This window comes from Ascaphus truei, chromosome 8 (genome assembly GCF_040206685.1).
Source record: "Ascaphus truei isolate aAscTru1 chromosome 8, aAscTru1.hap1, whole genome shotgun sequence".
Taxonomy (NCBI): Eukaryota; Metazoa; Chordata; class Amphibia; order Anura; family Ascaphidae; genus Ascaphus; species Ascaphus truei.
In genome coordinates this window covers 64658820-64682588 of record NC_134490.1, presented here as the reverse complement: position 1 = coordinate 64682588, position 23769 = coordinate 64658820, and the positions used below count along the sequence as shown (strand labels likewise).

The 23769-nt window shown below is 42.7% G+C and overlaps 1 protein-coding gene across 1 annotated transcript; it reads left to right on the top strand.

Annotated features, from left to right (window-relative positions):
* Positions 1-25: 25 nt before the first annotated feature.
* PI4K2A (phosphatidylinositol 4-kinase type 2 alpha) lies at positions 26-23769 on the top strand. The gene is made up of 9 exons (XM_075612368.1): positions 26-858; positions 15150-15350; positions 16337-16468; positions 17459-17612; positions 18265-18326; positions 18584-18683; positions 19600-19733; positions 21467-21526; positions 22593-23769. Exons 1-9 carry the CDS (start codon positions 439-441, stop codon positions 22752-22754), a joined length of 1425 nt encoding a protein of 474 aa, XP_075468483.1. The 5' UTR covers positions 26-438; the 3' UTR covers positions 22755-23769.

Genomic DNA, 23769 nt, shown 5'->3' with positions numbered 1-23769 from the left:
TAGGCTCCATATTTGAGAAGGGCAAACTAGGCGGGTGGAAAGCTGGGCAGGAAACGTCATCACCACCAGAATTAACCGGAGCGGGGTGCGAGGTCGCGGCTTCAGCCAATCTAGTTAGGGATTTTGTGTTGCAACCACACAGGGCCGTCACGGCCTTCCGCAACGCAGTCTGCGAAGTCTCGGCAGCCATCTTTGAGAAGGGATCCCCCCCTACGCGTTTGAAGCGCCGCGGTCGTTTAATGGGTGTGGTTTAGCAGTGACAGTTGGGCGGAGTCCGGCGCGTGCGCCACTCCTCCCATTGGCTGACGACTCCCGGAAGTGTTGTGGTTTGTGTGAGTCAGGTGACTGTGTCACCCGGTTAGTGTCGCCGGTCCCGCCACTGTTTCCTCCGCTCTGTCACCGGCGGCACAGCCTCTCCCTTCCCCTCTAGCGTAAAAGATGGACGAGACCAGCCCGCTCGTGTCTCCGGTGCGGGACCACACCGATTACACCTTCCAGTCACCTTGCTCTCCGGTGGACTCAGCCCAGGCCAGCCCCGCCGCCCGCTTTCCCGTGCTTCCCGGGGTGGTAGTGCGGATACCGGCCTCCTCCCCCCCTCCTCGGTGCTGCCCGGTGGCCGGGGCGGGCCCGTCCCCTCCCGGTTCTCCCGGGGATCAGGAGAGGCAGCCCTTGCTGGATCACTCGCAGGCGCGGGCACTGGCCGCCCAAACCCAGCGGGAGCAGGGGAACGAGTTCCCGGAAGACCCCGAGTTTGCGGAGGTGGTGAGGGGGGCAGAGGTGGCCATCGAGCGGGGGATCTTCCCGGAGAGGATCTACCAAGGATCCAGCGGCAGCTACTTCGTGAAGGATCTACAGGGGGTGAGCGAGGATCAGGAGCTTCCCCACCTCGGGGATAGGGGGAGGGGGGCATCAGGTGCACTCCCACCTCAGGATAACGGGGGGCATCAGGTGCACTCCCACCTCAGGATAACGGGGGGCACCAGGTGCACTCCCACCTCAGGATAACGGTGGGGGGGAGGGAGGGGGGCGTAATCAGAGCTTATCCAAGTAGAGGTGGCTCATGTCATAGAGCCCACAGCCCATTAATTCATGTGAGGGGGAAGCTTTAACCCTTTTACATCACCTTACTGTGAGATCTGAGCCTCAACATTTGATATAGATGTGTACCAAGGCTCTCTTATTTTGCTGTCAAGTTCATCTATATTCCCAAACTTTATTGGAGTGCAGAGTATCTGTGCTAGGCGACTGTCCCCAGTTAGTTTTTTTTTTTTTTTTTAAGAACTAACTTTTGAGAGGGATGCCATGATGACTTACTTTGTTGCTTTACATTTGAGTTGCAACCTCTCTTTTTTGTTTCAGGTGAAAACATAGCTTCCCCATCCTTTTTTTGAGTCCCAATATAAGGTACCAATGGCTTGGCTATGGTAGAAACAGGAGTGTGATTATGAGGGTTTTTTCAACTAGTGACCCTGTTGTGTGGCAGTAATCTTCTAAACTATTAGGTACAATGATGCCTGCTGAACAAAGCTGCTCTGCTGAAGAAACTGGCTAAATGTGCAGTAATTGTTCTTTGCTCATTCAGATATCATTTGCACTGCACGCAGTAATATATAATTTGTAGCCGTTTGTCACCCATCATAACAATTTTAAAATACATATGTCTTCTAGTAAATTCTTCACTAATTTCTGTATTTATCATTGATTAGGTATGTGAAGTTGTGAACAATTTATATAATTCTAAGTGTTTTCCCATATAACATTTAATTATTGGGTTTGTTCACCCCATAAATCCCCCAGACATAGTTTTCTGGCAACTACTGCTGGCCGCTCATCCTGGTAGTGTGTCCTGACCTATGTTTCTGATTTATTTAGCAAGATGCAGAAATGTACACCGGTCCATAATGACATGGGAAGAAGAAAGGCAGGAGACAGAATCTATAATATTGCACATTGCAGTGAGGGCGCTGTACTGCGGACCCTAATGTATGCTGGTCCCTTTTGGCTTTATATAGCATTAATATGGTTGGAGTAATTAGGATATATGTATCCACCATTCTCCATCAGCAAATCTATTTTACTCTGGACTTTTAAAAAGTTAATTTCTAAATGATATCAAATATGTTGCTTGCCCAAAACAATCTAGATTTTTTAATGAAAATCCTTCTTTTTTTTTTTTTTTAACGTGCTGTACACAAACAATTTTTAAAATCACAATAGTCCCCTCTGACGTGAAAGAAACGTTTTCATCAATGAACGGGTCTATGAATTTTAATTGCATACTGTGAGGCTCTCTTTGGAAGACTCATTTGATGCTAAAATCAAACAAGTATATGTGACACTGACCATAATAAAACACTTGGATCATGGCTTTGTACGTACCTGGTTGCCCCCTGTAACACATATGTTGGCTTAATCACATAAATACACAGATCCCACATTCTAGTTTGGTTTCTACAAGTTTCCTTCATCTTCCCATTCTCATCCTAGTCACTTACATCATTGTAAAAGTATTCAGTATTTTTTAAGTTTTTTGAAAAAAAATTTATGTAAAAAAAACAAACAAAAAAAAAAACAGGATTAGTAACCAATAAAATGTCATAATAACTGCTTTATAGATCACAGATAAACTCCAACTTTGTAATAACTGCTGTATGTTGTACCTGGTGGATATGATCCCTAACCTATCCGTAACTGAAAAGTACTTGGTGCATCATTCACAATATAGTCTGAAATATTTGTTATTGTGCCTTTTGGCTTCCGTTATCTACTTTCTAAAAGCTGCTAAACCAGGATCTCAGGTTCGTACAGTGTCTAGGCATGTCCTCAATTATTTCTACCTCTCTACAATTTATTCAGGAGCAATGGGGAACACTTTATTAAACACTCCTTAATTAATTCAATAATTTGCATGGCTTGTGCTCTCATTCCATTATGTGTTGCAGGGTGATCTCGTATGAGTAAAAGACATGGCTTCTCCGGAAAGCTTACATCCTACCTAAAATACCTAAATACATTGAGCACTTATGTTCATTTAAATGTATTACTAAACCGCAAAGCCAATGCACTAACTTCTCCTTGTGCAACATGTCACTTTGCCTCCAGAATTCTGACCTAAACGTTAATTACTTTCTATTTCTCTTTCACTATTTGTTTTGAAATAGATCTCTCGGCTGCAAATACACCGCTCCTGATTTGTTAAAGAAAATAATCTTTGTTGCTTTCAGTGGGAATCCTTTTCTCTTCTAGATCTGGTGTATTTTGGCGCCAGTTTTGCAGCTTGGAGCCTTTGATAATCAGATTGCATTGTTATTGCGGATTTTAGGTTTCAACAAAAGTCTTACTTCGTGGATAAACGAATCATTTCAGTATATCAGGAAAGCCAATGGCATAGATAATGTAGTGAAACAACATTTGGTTACGGTTGTAATTATCTGTGTATTTAAAGCAGTCTGTGCTGGTTGGCATTTTTTGCTTTTAACTTTATTTTTACATTTTGATTCTTTTTGTTCAGAAGATATAGGCGCTTGAAATATTAAGTGCCTGGGAGGTCAAAATTGAGCTCTCCCCAGAGCCAAGTGCAGTCTAAACAATCCTTAATAATGTCATTCTTCCTAATTACCCGTAGTCATGTTTAAATGAATGTGTTGTGTTAAACTGGTAATACAAGTACTGTAGGCTGGTAGAGATTGCAGTCGTTGACCTATCAAGTGTGCGAGTTTTGATGGATTTATCTGCTGACCGATTCCAGTTGCATTATTACCTCGTGGTTTATAATGGCATTTTTGTGGATGCCACCCCCTGCAAATGAGCATAATACAATATTAACTGTAACGGAGTACATCCGGTCACACAGATAGATAGAAATCATTTTAAAAAGACTGTTTCTATCTGCCAAGCTGATAAAAAAAAAAAAAAAAAAAAAATTGTTTTTCATTGGAGTGCTCTATAAGGGAGAAATAAATATGATTAATTCTGATTAGATCAAATATCTAGTACATAGAGAGATGTAGATCGTTCTTGCAGAAATAGTACTTTGTAAAATGTGATTTTGTTTCACACTAGATGTGATGTATAGGTGTTTTTATTTAGCCCCTTAATGCACTTGCAGGACTCCTGGCAATGAAGGGGTTAATTATTGGCATATTCTATAGCAGAGGTGCTCTACTCAAGCCCCCCCCCAAACTGGTCAGGTTTTCAGGATATCCCAGCTTCAGCAAACTCTTGAGTGCAGGTTAATAGGGCCTTTTTGTGACCTCGGTCACTAACAAAGTGTTTGTATATGTCTTCTTGCACTTTGCACCGAGTCTGTTTATATATTCGTCTTTTGAGTGAGCAGTGGGTGACCATGTAGTAGCATTGTCCCAGCTTCAGCACAAGTGGTTCAATCAGAGGCTCAGTCTTTGACTGAGCCACCTGTGCTGAAGCTGGGATATCCTGAAACCCTGACCTGTTGGGGGGGCTTGAGGACTGGAGTTGCGCTCCCTTCTACTATAGGATGCAACTGATCTGGTACAAATAAACCGCAGAGAAATGTTCCCCTATAAATGACCTCTGTGTTCATGTGAGAGGGTAAAGCAGGATGATTACAATTGAAGCTGATATTGGCGGCCTGATGTATGAGATAATTAAGTTTGGCCTGTACATTGCAGCTTTATCTAACTGCATGTGGAACATTTTGTATTATTAGGCTCAGAAGTTTGGGGCATGCAGTGTTTGAGCACATTATTTGTGTTGGTGAATTAAGACTCAAACTGCTGCACATTTGGTCTCCTGGCTGGTTTTTGCTTTGGTTTGCCCCAAAGAAAATGAATCCCATTGAAATAAAATATTTTTCCTTAGTAAATCTAGTGTAATACCTATGCATTTTTTTTTCTATTGGGAGATTTTGGTGAATAACCCACACAATCTCCCCAAAGAAGCTTGTCACTGCTGCAAAAAGAGCTCGTCATTCACCACCACATGTGATTTTCTGCGTTTAGTTGTGCAGAGGCTATTTACTCCACTTCACATTTTCTCTGCAGTCTGATTTCCGGACCATACACTTCTGTGTTCTACACGCAGGGGCGCTGAACTCCAATCCACGAGCCCCCCCTTCCCCAACAGGGCAGGTTTTCAGGATATCCCAGCTTCAGCACAGGTGGCTCAATCAGAGGTTCAGTCTGATTGAGCCACTTGTGCTAAAGCAGAAACTGATTGAGCCACCTGTGCTGAAGCTGGGATATCCTCAAAACCTGACCTGTTGGGGGGGGGGGGGAGGGGTGAGGGGGCTCTGGATTGGATGTGAGCACCCCTGTTCTACAGAACTGCTGCATTGTAATGTCATGATGATATAAAGTCAGGATTGTACTCCCGAGAATCTCTTGGGGATACGCTGTGCTCTAACTTGCTGGTTTGAATGTCCCTTCCTCGTATGTCTTTGGGTTATCCGTTAAAGCTCCCCCAAATTATTATTACTTATTGTTTTAGGGAACACGATAACAATTTAAACCGCTTCTACAAGTTTGATATAGTTAGTCAGTAAGGCTTGCCGTATTCTGGTCATTTTATATAACACTACATTACTTCATTAGTGCACCTCTTGCCAGAACTTTAACAGGTCCCCATAAATTCAAACTTTATGTCCTCTGTGCCCCAATTATCGTAATCCCCATCAAACGTTGGTGCAGAAACGGTTAAAGGTAGTTGTGTTGGAAACACATGATGAGTTATGACTGAGAGCCTTTATGTAAGTGAGTCAGAGATCAGCTGCCCACTAATTCCCCTCTTCTAATGCCTTCAAAAAGTAGAAGTGTACATTTGTAAATAACCAGTGGCGCTATATGCTGTAAATGAAAACATATTGGGCGTTCTGTATCCTTTCGTATCATCAAATCTTGACCGCTGCCTGAATTGTGAAGTTTTTTTTTTTTTAGAGCTGCACCTGGTAACCCATCCAACAGCATTCATATATTCACCTCTAAAAGCCAAACTGTCCTCTTTTGAGAAATGTCCCTTAAAAAAACTTGGCATGGGTCCTTAAAGCTGGGCCTTCCACTTCATAGGTCAGTGTTTTTACCGTCCATACGGTGATTCCTGTTTTGCTGCAATTACAACATCTTGTGTGTGCATATAAACAGATCCAACAACTAGAAAAATGATAAAATTATCACAGACTCCTTATTAATTTATTTTCACATAGGACTATGCATTACATAAGCTGCAGCCAATAACATTGCATATAGCTGGAGTCAATGTTACTTTTTAATATTAAAGAAGGAAGACTGTTTCTTCAGCTCTTGCAAAGATGTTAGCAGTTTCATTCTCAAACCGAAGTTCCATCACTTGAAATTAGAGTGGCTAAAACTTTTCCTCCCTTTCTCCGGTGTAAAGTTTGCAGCTGTGCACTTTCTCAGTCTCATTTCCATCTGGTCATTTCTCACCTTACCTCCTCCTCCTGTTTCACCTCCCTTGTTTTTCTGACGGCCTCTTGCTCGGTAATTATAGTCCCTATTTTACCGGTATATATGTTTTGGGTTTCTCACGGTTGTGTTCTGTTCCCCTGCATGCTTTCTTCTTTTCTAGGCTTACTGCGTTGGTGATCATGCTTCTCCATCCTCCATCCATCATCTTCCACAATGCGATCACCAAGGGTCTGTCACCTATATCTCAAAGATACTGTACTATGTCAGAGGTGACCAGTTCCAGTCCTCAAGGGTCACCAACAGGTCAAGTTTTAAGGATATCCCTGCTTCAGCACAAGTGGCTCAGTCGTTGACTGATTAAGCCACCTGTGCTGAAGCAGGGACATCCTTAAAACTTGACTTGACCCCTGAGGACTGGAGTTGGCCGTCCCTGCTATAAGTTACTGAACAATATGTAGCAGTAGTTCAGATACAAGGGAACCATGCCTTCCTATGAAATGAGCAGCCTATTTTTCTGCAATGTAAATTGCTATAAAGTCCTGATAACGCCTCTCCTTCCCTCCACCCACCCCAAAAAGAAACCTAGTTTTCCCCCTAACTTCCCACTGTCCTTCCAGACACAAGTTTGTCTGCTTACACTATTGGCATTTTTTGCCTCACAATAAGCCTCCTTCAGCTGCCGCTCTTCAGCAGTTGCACCACTTGCTTCATGGTGCACTCAGTGGCGGATTTCCCATTAGGCTGAGTAGGATATAGCCTAGAGTGGCAATTTTGGGGGGAGGAAAGGTGTGTGTGTGTGTCTTACCTTAGCAGGCCCTGTCATGTAGCAACGTGGCATAATACGCCGAGGTGGAGGACCGCACCCCAACCTAGAGGCAGCGGAAAGGTAAGGGAGGTCTAGGACATTTGGCCGCGACCAAACCGCCACTGGGACACTTCGCCACGATGTCTGCTCCTGCGCCCGACCGCCATCCACCGTGCACCCGACCCGACAAGCCAGGTCTGCCCCCACTGCCCGATCACTCGCTCGCACTGACAACTGCATGTTTAAATGTCCCGAGCGGGACCGCTACACTGCCTAGACAGGCCACTCCGACGCACCATCTTTTAAATGTCTCGCGGGATATTTAAACATGCAGTTGTCGGAGCGGGCGGTCAGGACATGCATTTGTCGGAGCGGCAGACCTGGCTTGGCTTGTTGGGTCGGGTGCACGGCGGACAGCAAGCAGTTGGACGCAGGAGCGGACATCGTGGTGAGATGTCCCGGCGGCGGAACACCAGCAGCGTTGCCAAAGTCCCATTCCGACCAATGTGTACACTGACATACATAGCTGGAAGCCCAACCTTTCTCCCCAGGCAGGTTAACCTGTGGCCCTTTTGGTTTTTGTGTGCTCTTGAAGGCTTGTATCTCTGATACTGGGGCCATAAACGATCACTCCCCCCCCCCCCGCCAGGTCCCCCCTCGCTTTTGTGCTCGGCGGCGTCAAATGACGACACGTGACCTCATTACCATGGAGACGGCTGTGTGATGTCACTCCGCATGACACCGCGGCGTGATTTGACGACACGTCACACCAACGCGTCTGAACCCCGGTAAGTGTGTTGCAGAGGCCTCACACGATCCCCCGGCATTTAATTTTAATGCCTCTCGGAAGAGAGCGGGGCCTCTGCAAGTGCCTGCGCCCCCCCAAAAAAAAATCCTGCGCCCCCCACTTTGCGCACCGCTGTTCTACAACAAGGAATGCAACGTCCTTGTACTACAATAGGACAAACTCATTAGTCTATTAAATAAGCCACGTCAAGTCTTTAAAGCAGGGGTGAGCAAACTTTTTATGCCGAGCCCCCCTTTTCATCCATGAAATTTCTCGGGCCCCCCCTGCCTGATGTAATCAAAATCACATGACATCAGCGCACGTGAGCTGGTTCAGCCATTGAGGGCGAACCAGCTTTGTAACGCCCCCGCCACGCGTCTACAAAAAAAGTATTTATAACACAAATTACATAACATAAAAATAAATATTATGATATTTGTCTAATAGCGTCCCCATTTCTGCTGTATTATTAATCTCTCTCTTCCCGCCACATTAGAATCTCTCAGGACCTCTCTCCCCTCTTCCAGTCTAACACTCCTCTCCCAGTCTCTCCCTCTCCCTGTATTTCTCACTCCCCCTCTATTCCTCCCCTCAGTGTCTCCCCCTCCCTCCCCCACTCTCTCTTTCCCTCCCCCCAGTGTGTGTCTCTTTCTCCCTCCCCCCATTGTCTCACTCCCCTCTTCCAGTCTCACACTCCTCTTCCAGTCTCTCCCTCTCCCTGTATTTCTCACTCCCCCTCTATTCCTCCCCTCAGTGTCTCCCCCTCCCTACCCCACTCTCTCTTTCCCTCCCCCCAGTGTGTGTCTCTTTCTCCCTCCCCCCATTGTCTCACTCCCCTCTTCCAGTCTCACACTCCTCTTCCAGTCTCTCCCTCTCCCTGTATTTCTCACTCCCCCTCCAGTCCCTCTCTATCCCTCCCCTCAGTGTCTTCCCCCACTCTCTTTCCCTCCCCCTGTGTGTGTCTCTCTCTCTTTCTCCCTCCCCCTAGTGTCTCTCTCCCTCCCCCCCATTGTCTCTCACTCTCCTTCCAGCCATTGCCTCTCCCTCCCCCCAGTGTCTCTCTTCCACTTTCCAACCAGCTATTTTGTCTCCCTCCACCCGGTGTCTCTCACACTCTCCCTCCAGCCATTGTGTGTCTCTCTCCCTCCTGCCAGTGGATCCCTCCCTCCCACCAGTGTCTCTCTCATCCCCATGTAGCTCTTTCACCCCCCTCCCCATGTCACACTCACGCTCACCCCCCTCCCCATCTCACACTCTCACCCCCATGCCCCAGTCTCACACTCACTCCCCCATGCCCCAGTCTCACACTCACTCCCCCATGCCCCAGTCTCACACTCAGTCCCCCATACCCCAGTCTCACGCTCACTCCCCCATGTCCCAGTCTCACGCTCACTCCCCCATGTCCCAGTCTCACACTCCCTCCCCATGTCCCAGTCTCACTCAAATGTCCCAGTCTCACTCTCCCACCCCCCCCCCATGTCCCAGTCTCACTCTCCCACCCCCCCCCCATGTCCCAGTCTCACTCTCCCACCCCCCCATGTCCCAGTCTCACTCTCCCACCCCCCCATGTCCCAGTCTCACTCCCCCATGTGCCAGTCTCACTCCCCCATGTTCCAGTGTCACTCACCCCCTCTCCCCATGTCACTCACGCTGATGCAGGAAGCAGGGAGATGCTGCTGTGTACTGTAGCACAGCGCAGCGCCACCTAATGGCCAAAAGAAAAATTGCAGCTGCAGACGGCTTTTTTCCCTCTGCTCCTGGCAAAATCGCTGCTGCTTCCTGCGACCCCCCTAAACAATCTTGCGTCCCCCAGTTTGCGCACCGCTGCTTTAAAGAATAAGTTCTTATACAAATAAATAACATTCAACGGTGATATAAGGATCGTGCCCTGCTTGAGGATTTCAAAGTAACATCTGCCAATGGTTACGGTTTGAAATAATTGTTTAGTATGTGCTGCGCTGTGCAATCAAAATGTAACACAGTGCCTTGAATGTATTCTTTCTGGAGTTGTCCAACAACTTGCAGAACAGGTGCACACTGTCTCGGAAGATCTACCTACTCTTGTAACAAAGACACTTTTTGAAATTTGCTCAAAATAAGTTCAACGTTGCTGATGAACTCTATCCTAGTTGTAGGATACATATGATGTACAGCAAATAAAAATGCCAATTGTGAGCACATTCACAGGTCTGCAACCCTGTCCTTTCCCCATTATCTCTTTGCAGACAAGGCTTCCACTGCAGCCATTGATTCTGGGTAATGATATGCAAATGAGCACAGTGTCAACTTTTGCTTCTTGTCCATTTTAACATGGGCCCCTATAAGTGTATGCCTGCCGCATTACACAGCTTTTCAGCACAGCCTGGGTTAGAGAAGTGCATGGTCAGCAAACCTACTCTACTGAAACTGTAAACCCTAATTAAACCTCTATTTTTAGGCGGGGGATTTAAACTTGATTGAGGGGGAGGGGTCGTCCTCGGCTGAACTGCACTCTTTTCAGCTCTGGCGACACCGGCTCCTGAAAAACAGACTCTTGAAGTTATCGGTATCACTTCCTGTTTTTTAAAGGGGATTTAATTGGTTATTTAATAAAAAGCAATAACCAATGATGTGGCCCATTTTTGACTGCTTTATTTTATCTTCCCGTTACAGAATTGGAAGCGGGGTTGCCTTGGAGCCAAACTGCGCTGTTTTTGGTTCTGGGAACCCTCCGGTTTCCGAGGTACTTAGAATTTTAGTTGCCAATTTAGTTTTTGGTTTACTGCCTGGATTTTTGAAAGATGGAGCCCACAGTTAACCAAGTCCTCCCTTACGGCTTCCAGTTGCCCTGCGGGACCTATGGCTATTCTTAATGGGAGCTATAGCAGTGGCAGCTAAATGTGTTGGTATCTCGGGAACAGGGGGTCCCTTGAGCTACAAATCAGTGTTGAGCTCCGGAAGACTCCAGGTTACCAATTCTTAAAAAAAAAAAAAAAAAGTATGTGAAATTGATACTTTAATATAGTTCTTGTGAGAATTTTTTTGTTATTGCCCAACCGTAGTACAGAGTAGAACTCATTAGGTTTTAGAGGAGTGTAACGCATAGAAATGTGGCGTTTTGCATCTCTGTGCTTTATTTTCTCGCTGCTCAGTGTAAAGCTATTAGAGAAAGATTCCACACTACCCCGGTACCAGCACAGGCTGAGAATGTCTTTATTCTTTTAACACAAACATGTTAATTGAAAGGAGCCAATTCAGATTCTCCTCTTTAAATAAGCGACATCGCACCATTCAAGATAATCAGTAAGCATTTTCCAACTTTAATTACATTTTACAATTTTTTTTTTTAAAGTGACAAAACGTGAAATCTTGATAAAACAATAAAGTACGCAGTATCCCACAAGTTCTTCTCTCTTCCAAACGGATATAATTGTTCCTCTGCTGCTCCTATTCTCCCGTGATCAGCAGGGCAAATTCAGGCAGACAAAAAACAAATATCAAACATATAGTACAGAGAAGTACCACAGAAAATTCTCCCTATGCGGCGCACTGCAAAATCTGTGATAATGAAATTAAGTTAAAACATAACATTTGTTAAAGATCATCATAAAATAACCGCTTATAATGGTGAGTGACTTAAACTAAAATAAAAAAACAGTCCTAGGTGTTCAATTTATATACCTGTCTGGATATAGTCAAAGGAAAAAAGGCATCTCATTAAAGGTTGCTTACTCTGGTAATGTATCTGTATACAAAGTAGTAAAGGCATACACGCTTCACCTCCCTAGGTAAGTATACAGATACATTACCAGAGGTGGTTAGAAGCGGGGAATGCAGCCCCAAATCTGCGTCCTTGTGAGAGTGTGGATGGCAGCATCCGGATCTTCATCACGGAGTTACGGAGTTGCGTAGCAGCGGAGTGACCGCAACGCGTTTTGTGGCAGAATGATACTTCATCAGGGGTATGGTCTTCACAGTCCCAAGGCATTGTTTATGTACTGAAACAAAAATCATACCTGCAAGCCTACTGGGACACCATAACATTTATTCTAAATCCTCCAATCAGTTACTAGACATGCTAAATTGAAAGGGAACACTTGCGATTACATAAAGCTGACATAACAACAATTAAAACAACCACACACAAAACTAAAACTTCGTATAAAACTGACACAAATAACAAATATGAGTTGAATAATATTGCACTAAATAAATAGTATACCAAAGAAACATCCACATTGATGAACTTCTGAAGCATAACAGAATTCAGTACTGAATAATCAGTCTAAACTAAATTCAAAGACATAAAAAAAAAGGGGGGGGGGGAATAAATTAAATGACCTAATAATCCCCAATACCTATAAAACATAAGATTGTAATCAAAATCTTAAACCATACAAAACTCACATTCTCTCAATGTATCAAAGAGAAGCATCGTCTAAATGTAAATAAACAAATGATACAGTAAATGAAATAAGAACCAACCAGAACAAAACATCTGAAAAAAGACGGCATCATTATAAACAGTTCCTATTTGAGGAAAAGGGCTAACTCGATTTGTTCGTTAAGAACCCCAGGTGATTTACTATCCAAGGTGTAAATCCCAAATTGTTCCCTTTTGGAGAAGTAAATTCTTCCCATCACCTCTTCTGGGATCTCTAGGAACAACTTCTATCCCTCTAAAATGTAAACCGTCAGCATTACCCCCATGACAGGTTGAAAAATGCTGTGCCAAATTGTGATTTTTTTTTTTTTGCCTTTATCTTGATTTCGTTGGGTATTTTTTATTCCATTGATATATTCGCAGATTCTTATTTTCAATGGTCTTATTGTTTTGCCTACGTAATAAAAATTGCATGGGCAATCGATAACATATATAACAAATGTTGTTAAACACATTTTATTGAAGTATTACTAATTTTGTTTTTGTTGTTTCACATGTGAAATCTTATGGTTTTTTTTATAATCAGTTTTGTAGTATTAGATAATAGTAACTGCGTGTTTTTTTTAAAATTTTATTTTTAATCTTAATTTCATTTTTAATGCGTTTTTTAATATACAGAGCATCCTTTGATTTCTAGAGCAGGTTTTAGCCCACCTCCCCAGCAGTGCAAGATCTTTTGGCAACAAATGATCACAAACGGGAAAGTGTTGCAATGTTCCCGTAGTTTGAGCTGTAAACTGTAACAATAGTCAATGTTACCTTGATAATCAGGATACATTGTAGCTGCTGAGTTACACTGACTGGTAGGTTGAAATTTAAATGCAGCCATTATGTTAGGCAAATCAAGATTTTTTTTAATAGATTTATAACAGGAGCACTGAACGATTGCCAGCTTAGGTAAGAACATAGAATTATACATTGTCGCATGCTTTACATATAACATTAATAAAGGGGGGAATGTACAGTAGTATTGCAGCTTTAAGAGGACAGAGCTTGGGGAAAATGCATGTATTTCCATGAGATAACATTGGGTTTGAGATGACATTTATGGATTATATTGAAAATACAGTAGCAGCTAAGGTAATCAAATAAATTCATATTAATTTAACAAGAAGTGGATTTTACAACACAGAAACATGCACTTTCTTCTACCTATTGGTGTATTACCTAGCTTCTGATAAACTATGTGCAAGAAGTATGTACAGGCATACCCCGCTTTAAGGACACTCACTTTAAGTACACTCGCGAGTAAGTACATGTCGCCCAATAGGCAAACGGTAGCTCACGCATGCGCCTGTCAGCACGTCCTGAACTGCAATACCGGCTCCCTACCTGTACCGAAGCTGTGCGCAAGCGGGGAGACTATAGAGCCTGTTACACATGCGTTATTTACATCAGTTATACACGTATATGACGATTGCAGTACAGTACATGCATCGATAAGTGGAAAAAAGGTAGTGCTTCACTTTAAGTACATTTTCGCTTTACATACATGCTCCGGTCCCATTGCGTACGTTAATGTGGGGTATGCCTGTATTTGGCTTGTTCACGGTTACTTAATAAAATATAATATTTTTTTTCCTTCAACTGCTGCCGAGCTATTTAAGGCTAAGCCCCAAAAAAGTAATATTGACAAGACAAATATTAGATTTGAATGCAGAAATTTCTAACAATAATGAAAGTACATGATCTGCAATAGGTTTACTACATATGTCTGACTTACAAAAATACATTTCTGAGAAGTTTTTCAACTTTTTATTTTAGCGATGTTAAGGTAGAATGGAAATATTGACGACTGAAAGGTACAGGGAAAGAAAATTAACCGTTTAAAGGGGAAAAGTCCATTAGAAAGGCCACCATCAAGATCAGAGTTCTCATGATTTTCTGGAATATTTGACCACAATTAATAAGAGATACTGGCATATACAATTTCTGGCGTGTATTTTTTTAACGGTTTGCGTAACCTAGAAGTCATTTCTATTTGTACTAAACTTTTTTGAGTTGTTAGAACACATGCAGATAATTTCCACCAATGTTGTAGATCAGGGGTGTTCAACTACATTCCTCAAGACCCCCCCCCCCACACACACACACACACACACACACACACACACACACCCAAACAGGTCAGCTTTCCAGGATATTCCTGCTTCAGCACAGGTGGCTCAGTCCTTGACTGAGCCACCTGTGCTGAAGCTGGGATATCCTGAAAACCTGCCATGTTGGGATGGAGGGGGGTCTTGAGGATTGGAGTTGAGCCCCCCTATTGTAGATAATCTTTGTTTGCGATGTGTCGCAGGTCCCTATGGAAGTGACAGGGTTACCATTTGCCTACAAAGTTCCATGAATTTGATTTTGTTTTGTTTTTTTTCATGATGTGGCAGTGACTTCCTTGAAGACCTTGACGAAGTTTGTCAGTCTCGTGAGCTTGCTTAGGTGAAAACACAAATGTGCGACAAGCTATACTCGTTGAATTCTTTAAAAATTGCATTTTTTTTATACGTTTTGGGAACATTCACAGAGCAAAGGGGAATAACGTCCCATTTTTCTACTGGGGAGTATAGAGGGTACTTTTATGTCTTGTTAAATCAAATAAAAAAAAAGCTTTCAGGACCAGAGGGACCCTGCAATGTTACTGAAAAACAGCCAGCTGACAGAAACCAGTTCTCAATGGAAATCAGTGGAGTACAAATGGCTTTTACGGGTTAATAATATATGCCCTTCTCTGAATAGAAAATCATCGCTGTGTTCAAGCCTAAAACGGAGGAACCATACGGCCAACTTAACCCCAAGTGGACCAAGTGGTTGCAGAAGCTGTGCTGTCCCTGTTTCTTTGGAAGAGACTGTCTTGTCTTGAATCAGGGTTATCTCTCCGAGGCCGGAGCCAGTCTAGTAGACCAAAAACTAGAGCTGAACATTGTTCCTCGAACAAAGGTAATTGCTCTTGGCCCCTCAGCTGGGTCTGCCCTCAGGTCATTGCAGATCCTATCAGCAGAATGGCAGGTGACGCCAAACAGTAAATAGTCAGTGGAGGTCCTAAAGGTCCAATTGCACCATATGTTGCAGTCAAAAGGAAGAGATACTAGCCCACAATATAGCAAATGAAAATACGTTTTATTGGGTGAAATACAAAGCGATCAACACAAATCCCCGTGGGGCCAAAAACATTGATCTGTTCGTATTCATTTTGATTTGCTATATTGTGTGCTAGTACCTCCCCACCCCCCCCCCCCCCAATATTCATTAAAGTAATACAAATTCAGGCCTGGATAACTAAATGCAGATATAAAATTGCAATAGTGACACAAATTGGTAAAACTAATGTGTAACGTCAAAACAAAAAGACATGGGGTGGTGAATTCCTGTCCTAAAGGGCTACCAACAGGTCAGGTTTTTATGAAGTCCCTGCTTCAGCAGAGGTGGCTCAGAGGCTCAAAGACTGCACCACATGTGCTGAAACGGGGATATCCTGAACACCGGACCTGTTGGTAGCACTTGAGGACTGGAGTTGGCCGCCCCTGGTGTAGAGATTACCGGCTGCTCCTGCCCTTGTATAAGGGATGCGCAGATGTGGGAGTACTGATATGCACTTAATAAAAGGGCTAATTATATTTCTGCAAAACTCTGCAATTAGAAACAAATACATACTTCAAAAGATTTCATGCAAAATGTAGCCACGTCATGCCTAATTGCCTTGGGAAGTGTAGTATACTGCTTCTTTACCAGTGGGAAGAAAAACTATACAAAGCTTCCACACCCTGTATAGCAATTGAAACCGGCATCGGCATATTAAGGAACAGCTTCTAGTGACGGCACCTCCCAGGGGTTATTTACTGCCACTGAACCATGCATGGATATATTTGAATGTAAATGTTTGTGGTTAAGTAGATTTTTCAGACTGATGTTTTACGCTCTTGCAGGTGGTATATCTCTCCAGCGAAACGTTTAATTACAGCGCCATTGACAGAGTTAAATCGCGAGGAAAGCGCCTGGCGTTGGAGAAAGTGCCAAAAGTTGGTCAGAGGTTTAATCGGATTGGACTTCCTCCCAAGGTATAAGCCTAGAAATAATGATCCCTGCTAACCATTACTTCAGAGAGAACCGTGTGTAGATATATTTATTTATATATCTATTTTTAAGTAACCTGAACGTCTCCATGATTTATCAAAGGGATTATACATTCAATTCAGAGTACATATTTAATATCAATTTTTATTTTTTTTTGTTTATGCACAATGTTCAAAACGAGCTACGTGTTCACATTCCACGAAGACACATCAATCAACCCTGTTTAGTCTTTTAGACGTGTAATCACTTTAATCTAAGGCTCAGATAATGCACAAGATAAAACAGGTGTCTTTATGGAATTCATGTGGTGTTTTTTTTTTTTTTTTTTTGGGGTGGGGGGGAGAGGTTTGCTCATGTTTCTAATCCAGTGCAATATCAGCCAGACCCATAACTCACTCCTGTAAGCAATATAAATGGGACATTACATATGTTCTCAGGCTTAAGATAACCTTTTTTTGTCAGGACAGGGCATATTTTGTGCCTTTTTATGCTTTATACATCAAATGACTCCAGTTTTGCCATTTTTTTACAGCATATTCTGTTGACTATTACACTTGGTTACACAGCAGGGGGGATGGGTACCTCACAAATCTGACACTGCAGATCTGAGTGAAATGTCTAATGTTAGGATGGAGGTATATAGCGATGCTTCACCTGAAAATACATAGCATGGAGAGGGTCAGCTGCTAGAATGAGTTACTGCCCTTCAACATTATAAAGTCCATTTTTACAAAGTGGTGTCATGCCATAAGAACACCTCCTGTGCCGGGGGGCGCCATATGACTCTTTGACTTGAATGGGCCTTGTGGTGTCTTCCAGCACCAGAACTGTGTGTTATGGCATATCACAGCGTATTTCATATGGCCCCAAATGCTTCTTCATGCAGAGACACCGTTTTTTTCTTGCATCTGCTTTGTACTTATAATTACGTGTACTGGACGTGATTATTACATTTAGCTCCTCTTGAATTGTAGGTTGGCTCCTTCCAGTTGTTTGTTGATGGTTACAAGGACGCAGACTATTGGCTCCGGAGGTTTGAGGCCGAGCCTCTTCCTGAAAACACCAATCGGCAGCTTCAGTTACAGTTTGAAAGATTGGTGGTCCTAGATTACATTATCAGGAACACAGGTACACATGTAAACGATATGTTTTATAAAGCTTATTGTGTCAGTACGAATCTGCACATGGCCTCACCTTCCACTATAATCAATGGCTATTGAAGACTTCTACTGCGTACAGCCAATCTGTGATTCTAGAACAGGGCCTGCCAACGCCAGTCCTCAAGAGCTGCCAATAGGTCAGGTTTTCAGGATATCCCTGCTTCATCTGAGCCACAGATTTGAGCCACCTGTGCTGAAGCTGGGATATCCTGAACTTGACCTGTTGGTAGCTCTTGAAGACCGTAGTTTTCTACCCCAGTTCTAGACACAAGGATGTGACTTACACAAGGTGTCACACTGCAGCTGACCCTGCGATTTCCCACTCGAGCTTGTTTTTTTTTTTTAGCATGTTTTCCATTGTCGTAGCGAAGGGTTATACAAAACGAACTGGAATTGCATTTAAGAATAATTATGTACTCTTATTTCATCTCTGGAAATCCTGACTCATTACAAATCATGAGTTACGGGAGAAGTTCTGAATAGCTGTTTATGGCAAACCCTTCTTGAAGACTTCCTAAATGCCAGCCGGGCCCCATTAATATCCCTGCGTTTGATGCACTTCATGTAGTTGATTCTGCAAATTGATTTTTTTCTTACATGTCGACAGTTTCTTTTCACAGATCGGGGTAATGATAACTGGCTCATTAAGTATGACTATCCGATGGATAGCGCCAGCTCCCGGGTGAGTAAGGATATCTGGAAATGATGTTTTTATTAGCGTAGTATTATTTAGCAAATGTTACCAGGATAGATACTATGTGATTAGATATTTAATTTATAATTGTATATTTGGTTCCATTATTTGCAACGAATCTGAAGCCTACAAGATGGTTTAATACAAAGCAAACATAGAATAAATCAAATGTATTTAAGGTGCAACTCGGCATATGGGGGGGTATGTTTCAATGACTGTTCGTGGCAATTGTTTATGTTCCTTAGGACACAGACTGGGTCGTGGTAAAGGAGCCAATCATCAAAATAGCTGCCATCGACAATGGCTTAGCTTTCCCCTTAAAACATCCTGACTCATGGAGAGCATGTAAGTTCCTTTCTCACGATGACATTATCCGGTCTTGTCGCTCTGATCATTAGTATTTAGGATGTGAATTCACTGGTCGTGCGTTAGCCAATAGGTCAATAGTTGTTTACATCACAGAACTTTGCAGAATAATTTTTCTAGAGATATGAAGTGATCTTTCTTTTGAGCTGTACAAGAAAAAAAATTCTGTATTTCAACTCAACATTTGGAGAAAGATTGTACAGCAAGGGTGGGCAACTTCAGTCCTCATGGGCCACCAACAGGTCAGGTTTGCAGGATATCCCTCCTTCAGCACAGGTGGCTCAGTCGAAGATTGAGCCACCTGTGCTGAAGCAGGGATATCCTGCAGACCTGTCAGTGGCCCTTGAGGACTGTAGTTGCCCACCCTTGCTGAAAAGCATGGCACCCTCAAAACTATCCAGCACTTTGTTTTTACTTAACTGTAATGTCTGCATAAAACTTGTATTGCATGCATGAAATCAAAACCATTATTTCCTATGGGAAAATACTAGTCGTCCTGCTCTATTCCCAAAAATCTACAAATTGCAAGTACATAACAGTTAAACACCGTAAGAGGAAAATGATACAGATAGAAACACTGAAGGCAACATAGGAATGACTGGAAGTAGGAATTGCTGTTTGTCATTCAAGTTTTGCACATTCTTTTACTTGGCCTTTATTTTGTGATGGCAAATACACAGGGTTAGATATCTTGTGGAGCAAAGAAAATCCGTGTGCAGTAGTAAGGTCCGTGTTGATGGCAACGCCAGTGTATGTTCCCAAGTCACGGCTTTGGCTTGCAACAAAGCCATGTTTTGTGACATCTTGCATATTCTTGGTACCAAACCCTGGCTTCTGTTGACCGTGCTTTGCATATTTTGTTTAAGTTTCCTGTTTCTTCTGTCTCCTTCTTCAGATCCATTTTACTGGGCATGGTTACCGCAAGCCAAAGTTCAATTTTCCCAAGAAATCAAAGAACTCATCCTCCCGAAAATTTCGGATCCCAATTTTGTCAAAGATTTGGAGGAAGATCTGTACGAGCTATTTAAGGTCAGAACATTCACAGTGACCTTGCAAGGGGGCGGGGGCTGCTGTACATTAGCCTTCCAGGTATAGTAAGGGTATTTTACAATAGCACTGTAGGGGTTAAAAGCCTGAGTTTATGCAGCAGTTCTTCTAGTGCTTGAATACAGGAGGGAATCTGAATGAGGGACCCCTTACTCCAACGCATGCATCATCATGGCTCCGTTATATCCATTTGCTTGGTGCAACCACCTGCAGTCCCTGCGTCTGCTTTCATTACCAGTGTACATATACTGTGGCACACTAGATTTGAATGTTCATTAAAAGATTGCTCGTTCAAAAAGTCAGCGTTTCGATGTTCTTGCACACCTTCGTCAGGACGAGCGTAGAGCGCTGCACTGATACGTGATATGAGCCACTAGAAGTTAGGCAGTTTAAGGTCTAATTTACTAATCAGGTTTTTGTTCTTGTAGATAATAGCAATAATTAAATTGGATAATAGCTGTTCTATTAAAGGAGTAATCCAAGCAGGCACATTTTTTTTTGTATACATGGGATTTAAGCAGGGTGTTGAATCCCATCAATTTCCGCTCCGGGACCCCCGTGCTTCCAGAGATATATCTCTCTGCTTTTTTAACGCTCCCACGTCATGGTTTCCTATTGGCACAGGAGCTTTGAAACACCGCCATTACCTGAACCCTGCTAGCGAGCCGGAGTGGTTACCGGTACCCCCTACGGAGACGAGTATCTCCAGAAGAAGGGACCACCCCCCGCCCCCCGGAGCTGAAATTGTGGTCCAGCTTCAGAGACACCCTGTTTCATTTCAATGTGTTTCATTTCAATGTTAAAAAATGTGCCCGCTTGAATTGCCTCTTTAATATTCGAAGTGAGGTTGAGTGGGCATTTTTGTAACAGAGCTGAAAACGAGTTACTAAATATACATCATACAGCTTGGAGGTCTGACGGTGTGCGGCCACCAAGGTACGACTATGTATTGTATGCAATCTCGCAACTTCAACAATAACCATTAGATACTTTCCATACGTTGAACCTGCTCAATAGCCAGCCTTCTTATTAATGTATACATCCTTTAGCACAGTTATATGTAATAGTGCTGTAATGTTATTATTCCCTAAATGGCTACGTAGACCTTTTTATTGCTTTTATGTTATATATCACAGCTATTAACAAATTTGCTCTAGATATACCTGTGAAAAAATTATCCCTTCCAACAAATTTGCTACCTTCTACCTAGGAATGCACACGGTGGCCGTTTGGGTTTTTCGCATAATTGTATTATTTACAATACACGTACACATCACTCGTGGTGCATGCTGGGACGCTGGGGCTGGGCTCCTGGTGACAGGCGGAGTTACACATTGGCACTTGTTTTTATGGTGTATGTCCTAAATAAGCTTTTAATGACCATTCAAGCATGCTATGCTACATTATATGTACACGGAATAAAGGATAACACATTGATAAAAAAAATAATGAAAGGATTAACAGACCGTGAGAAGTCTCAATTCTTTGAAAATAAAAATAAAAAGGCAGAATGTGTTTTATTGGTACGGTACATGTTATTACTGATTTATTTTTTACTATTTCACATTGCTTTGACTGTTCGTTGTATACTTCTGTTTACCAACCAAGCCTGAATCTTCAAACCCCTGCTTGTTTTTCTGTATACTTGCATGTCTCCTGCTAAGTGGTCATACCCTGAGGCAACTTACAAATCACAATGTTTCTTTTATCTATAGAAAGATCCGGGCTTTGATAGAGGACAGTTTCACAAGCAGATCGCAGTTATGAGAGGGCAGGTATGTTTTTTTTTTTCTTTCTTCCCCCCCCCCCCCCCAAGTAATTGGGTACTGTATATAAAAACAAATTGCTTTGTTTGGTGCAGGTCTGATAGTGTATCTTAATCCAGAGGAGCTCAACTCCAGCTCTTCCCCCCCCCCCCCCCCAACAGGTCAGGTATCCCTGTATCAGCACAGGTGGCTCAATCAGAGTCTCAGTCTTTGAGCCACTTGTGCTGAAGTTGGGATATCCTGAAAACCTGACCTGGTGGGGGGGGAGAAAGGGGGGCTTGAGGACTGGAGCTCAGCACCCCGGTTTTGATCCTTACATTCCCATTAGACAACTGTAGAGATCGATTCTTTGAATGGTCATATGAATTAACTGATGGTAACAGAGTGAAAATTAAGCACTTTGTGAATGGTTAAAGACCAAATACTTTTATATGTTCGTTTAAAGCAAAAGCTATTTTCAATCAAGGTCTCAAATGATTTTAGCCAAGATAAATAGTAAAATAAAAGAATACAAAGAAAACAGCCACTAAATCAAACCTTTAAAAGGAATTGTATAGAAAATGAACGATTACAAAAACAAATCCTTCAAATGCACGTTCCCTCTCTACTACTCTTCAGATCCTCAAACCCATACACTAGGTAAAATACTACTTGGGAAAAATATTAGCTTCTTTAAACATTTTATTTTGAAATGAGGTTTAAAAAGAAAAACCCTATTAATAGTTTTATAGATATAGTAATATCTAGCTGTTCCAGCCTGTCCTAGCTTGTAACAATGAGATGAAATCCTCTGCAGATTTACTCCACTATATTGGCATCAGTTGTGCAGACACGGAGTATGTTTAATAGTCATGGAAACTCGCTTCCATAGGAAGGAACCCGGCTGTAATGTGTCTTTGTTCTAATAGCTAACAATATCTAAAGATTGACAATTTGTCTTCTAGCCCCTTAGGAAAAAAACAAAAACTAAATATACTGTAATTTGAACTTCCGGATTTGGTTTATTAGGGTTGCTTCATTAGTGAATTATGTAAGTGACTGCTGGAATATCTTGATATTTACTCCTGTCCTCCAGATACTAAACTTGGCTCAGGCTCTTAAGGATGGGAGGAGCCCTCTTCAGTTGGTCCAGACACCGCCAGTTATTGTAGAAACAGCACGATCACATCAGAAAAGCACCAGTGAGTCGTATACACAGAGCTTCCAAAGCAGAAAGCCGTTCTTCTCCTGGTGGTAGCCAAGCCAGCAAGGGAAGTCTGTCACACTTAAGGACAATCGAAGTCCCTGCAGGACTATAAAGGAACATACCGAACATCAACGACGTATGGGAAAACATCACGCATAGCATACTGACAAGTTGCCTAGAGTAAAAGTTACTGACCATCACTGTATGGGATGTATTGTTTGATTTACGGTCACGGGATGTCTAGCCAGACACTGGACTTTGTTCTCGGCAAGCTCAGTGCGGACTTGTTTATATTCCAAGTGCATGCAAGTGGCATTCTGGAAACACTACAGAAATGTGCTGTAGGACGAAACACAAATTCAGCAACTTAATACTACCATCTTTACCAACAAGGCTTTATAAGGCAAAACTGCAAGGGTGAGGCTGCTTCTTAAACTGAACGTACCACTGCCTAAACCACAGTATTTATCACATTTCCTGGCTGGAAGCTGAATAACTACAAGGACTACACGCGCACAACCTGGTTTCTACAATAAACTAATAAATGTACACAGATCAGTGCAAACCGGGAAACACAGCCTAGCAGAACCTGGTCATGCACGCTAGTCTTGCAGTGAAATAGCTAGAAGTATCACCAGAGGTAATTAATATGTGCATGTATTAGATTATTCAGTATATAAGGTTGGTACATGCAGGCACCTATATCCAGAGTTGCATGCAAGTTCATGTCCCTAAAAGGAAAGATTTTCCGGTATCCTCTTCAGTTTACAGATGTATGCGCAGAATATACACGCACGTAGATCTGTTCATCTGTCACTGGGCTCTCGCCCCCTGCTTTTACCCCAAAGTAATGTTAAAAAAAAAAAAAACCCTCAATGAGGGCTAAATTATATTTTTTATGGGGATCTAGGGACGGTGAGTTTTGCTTTCGCCTTAATTTGTGATGCTATTCCCGGGGATTCATTGTTGATGTGTTTGATAAACGAGGATGCCATTGGGAGGAGAACTATTTAAACCAAAATCTGTAACTTCTTCAGATTAAAAAAATGTTTAATAACCAGAGAAA

What these genes read in the sequence shown, in the direction of transcription:
- PI4K2A (XM_075612368.1), top strand. Translation starts at nt 439, where the DNA reads ATGGACGAGACCAGCCCGCTCGTGTCTCCGGTGCGGGACCACACCGAT. An exon ending in TTACATTATCAGGAACACAG is followed by an intron (nt 17,613 to 18,264) that starts GTACACATGTAA and finishes TTCTTTTCACAG; the next exon opens with ATCGGGGTAATGATAACTGG. An exon ending in ATCTGTACGAGCTATTTAAG is followed by an intron (nt 19,734 to 21,466) that starts GTCAGAACATTC and finishes TTTTATCTATAG; the next exon opens with AAAGATCCGGGCTTTGATAG.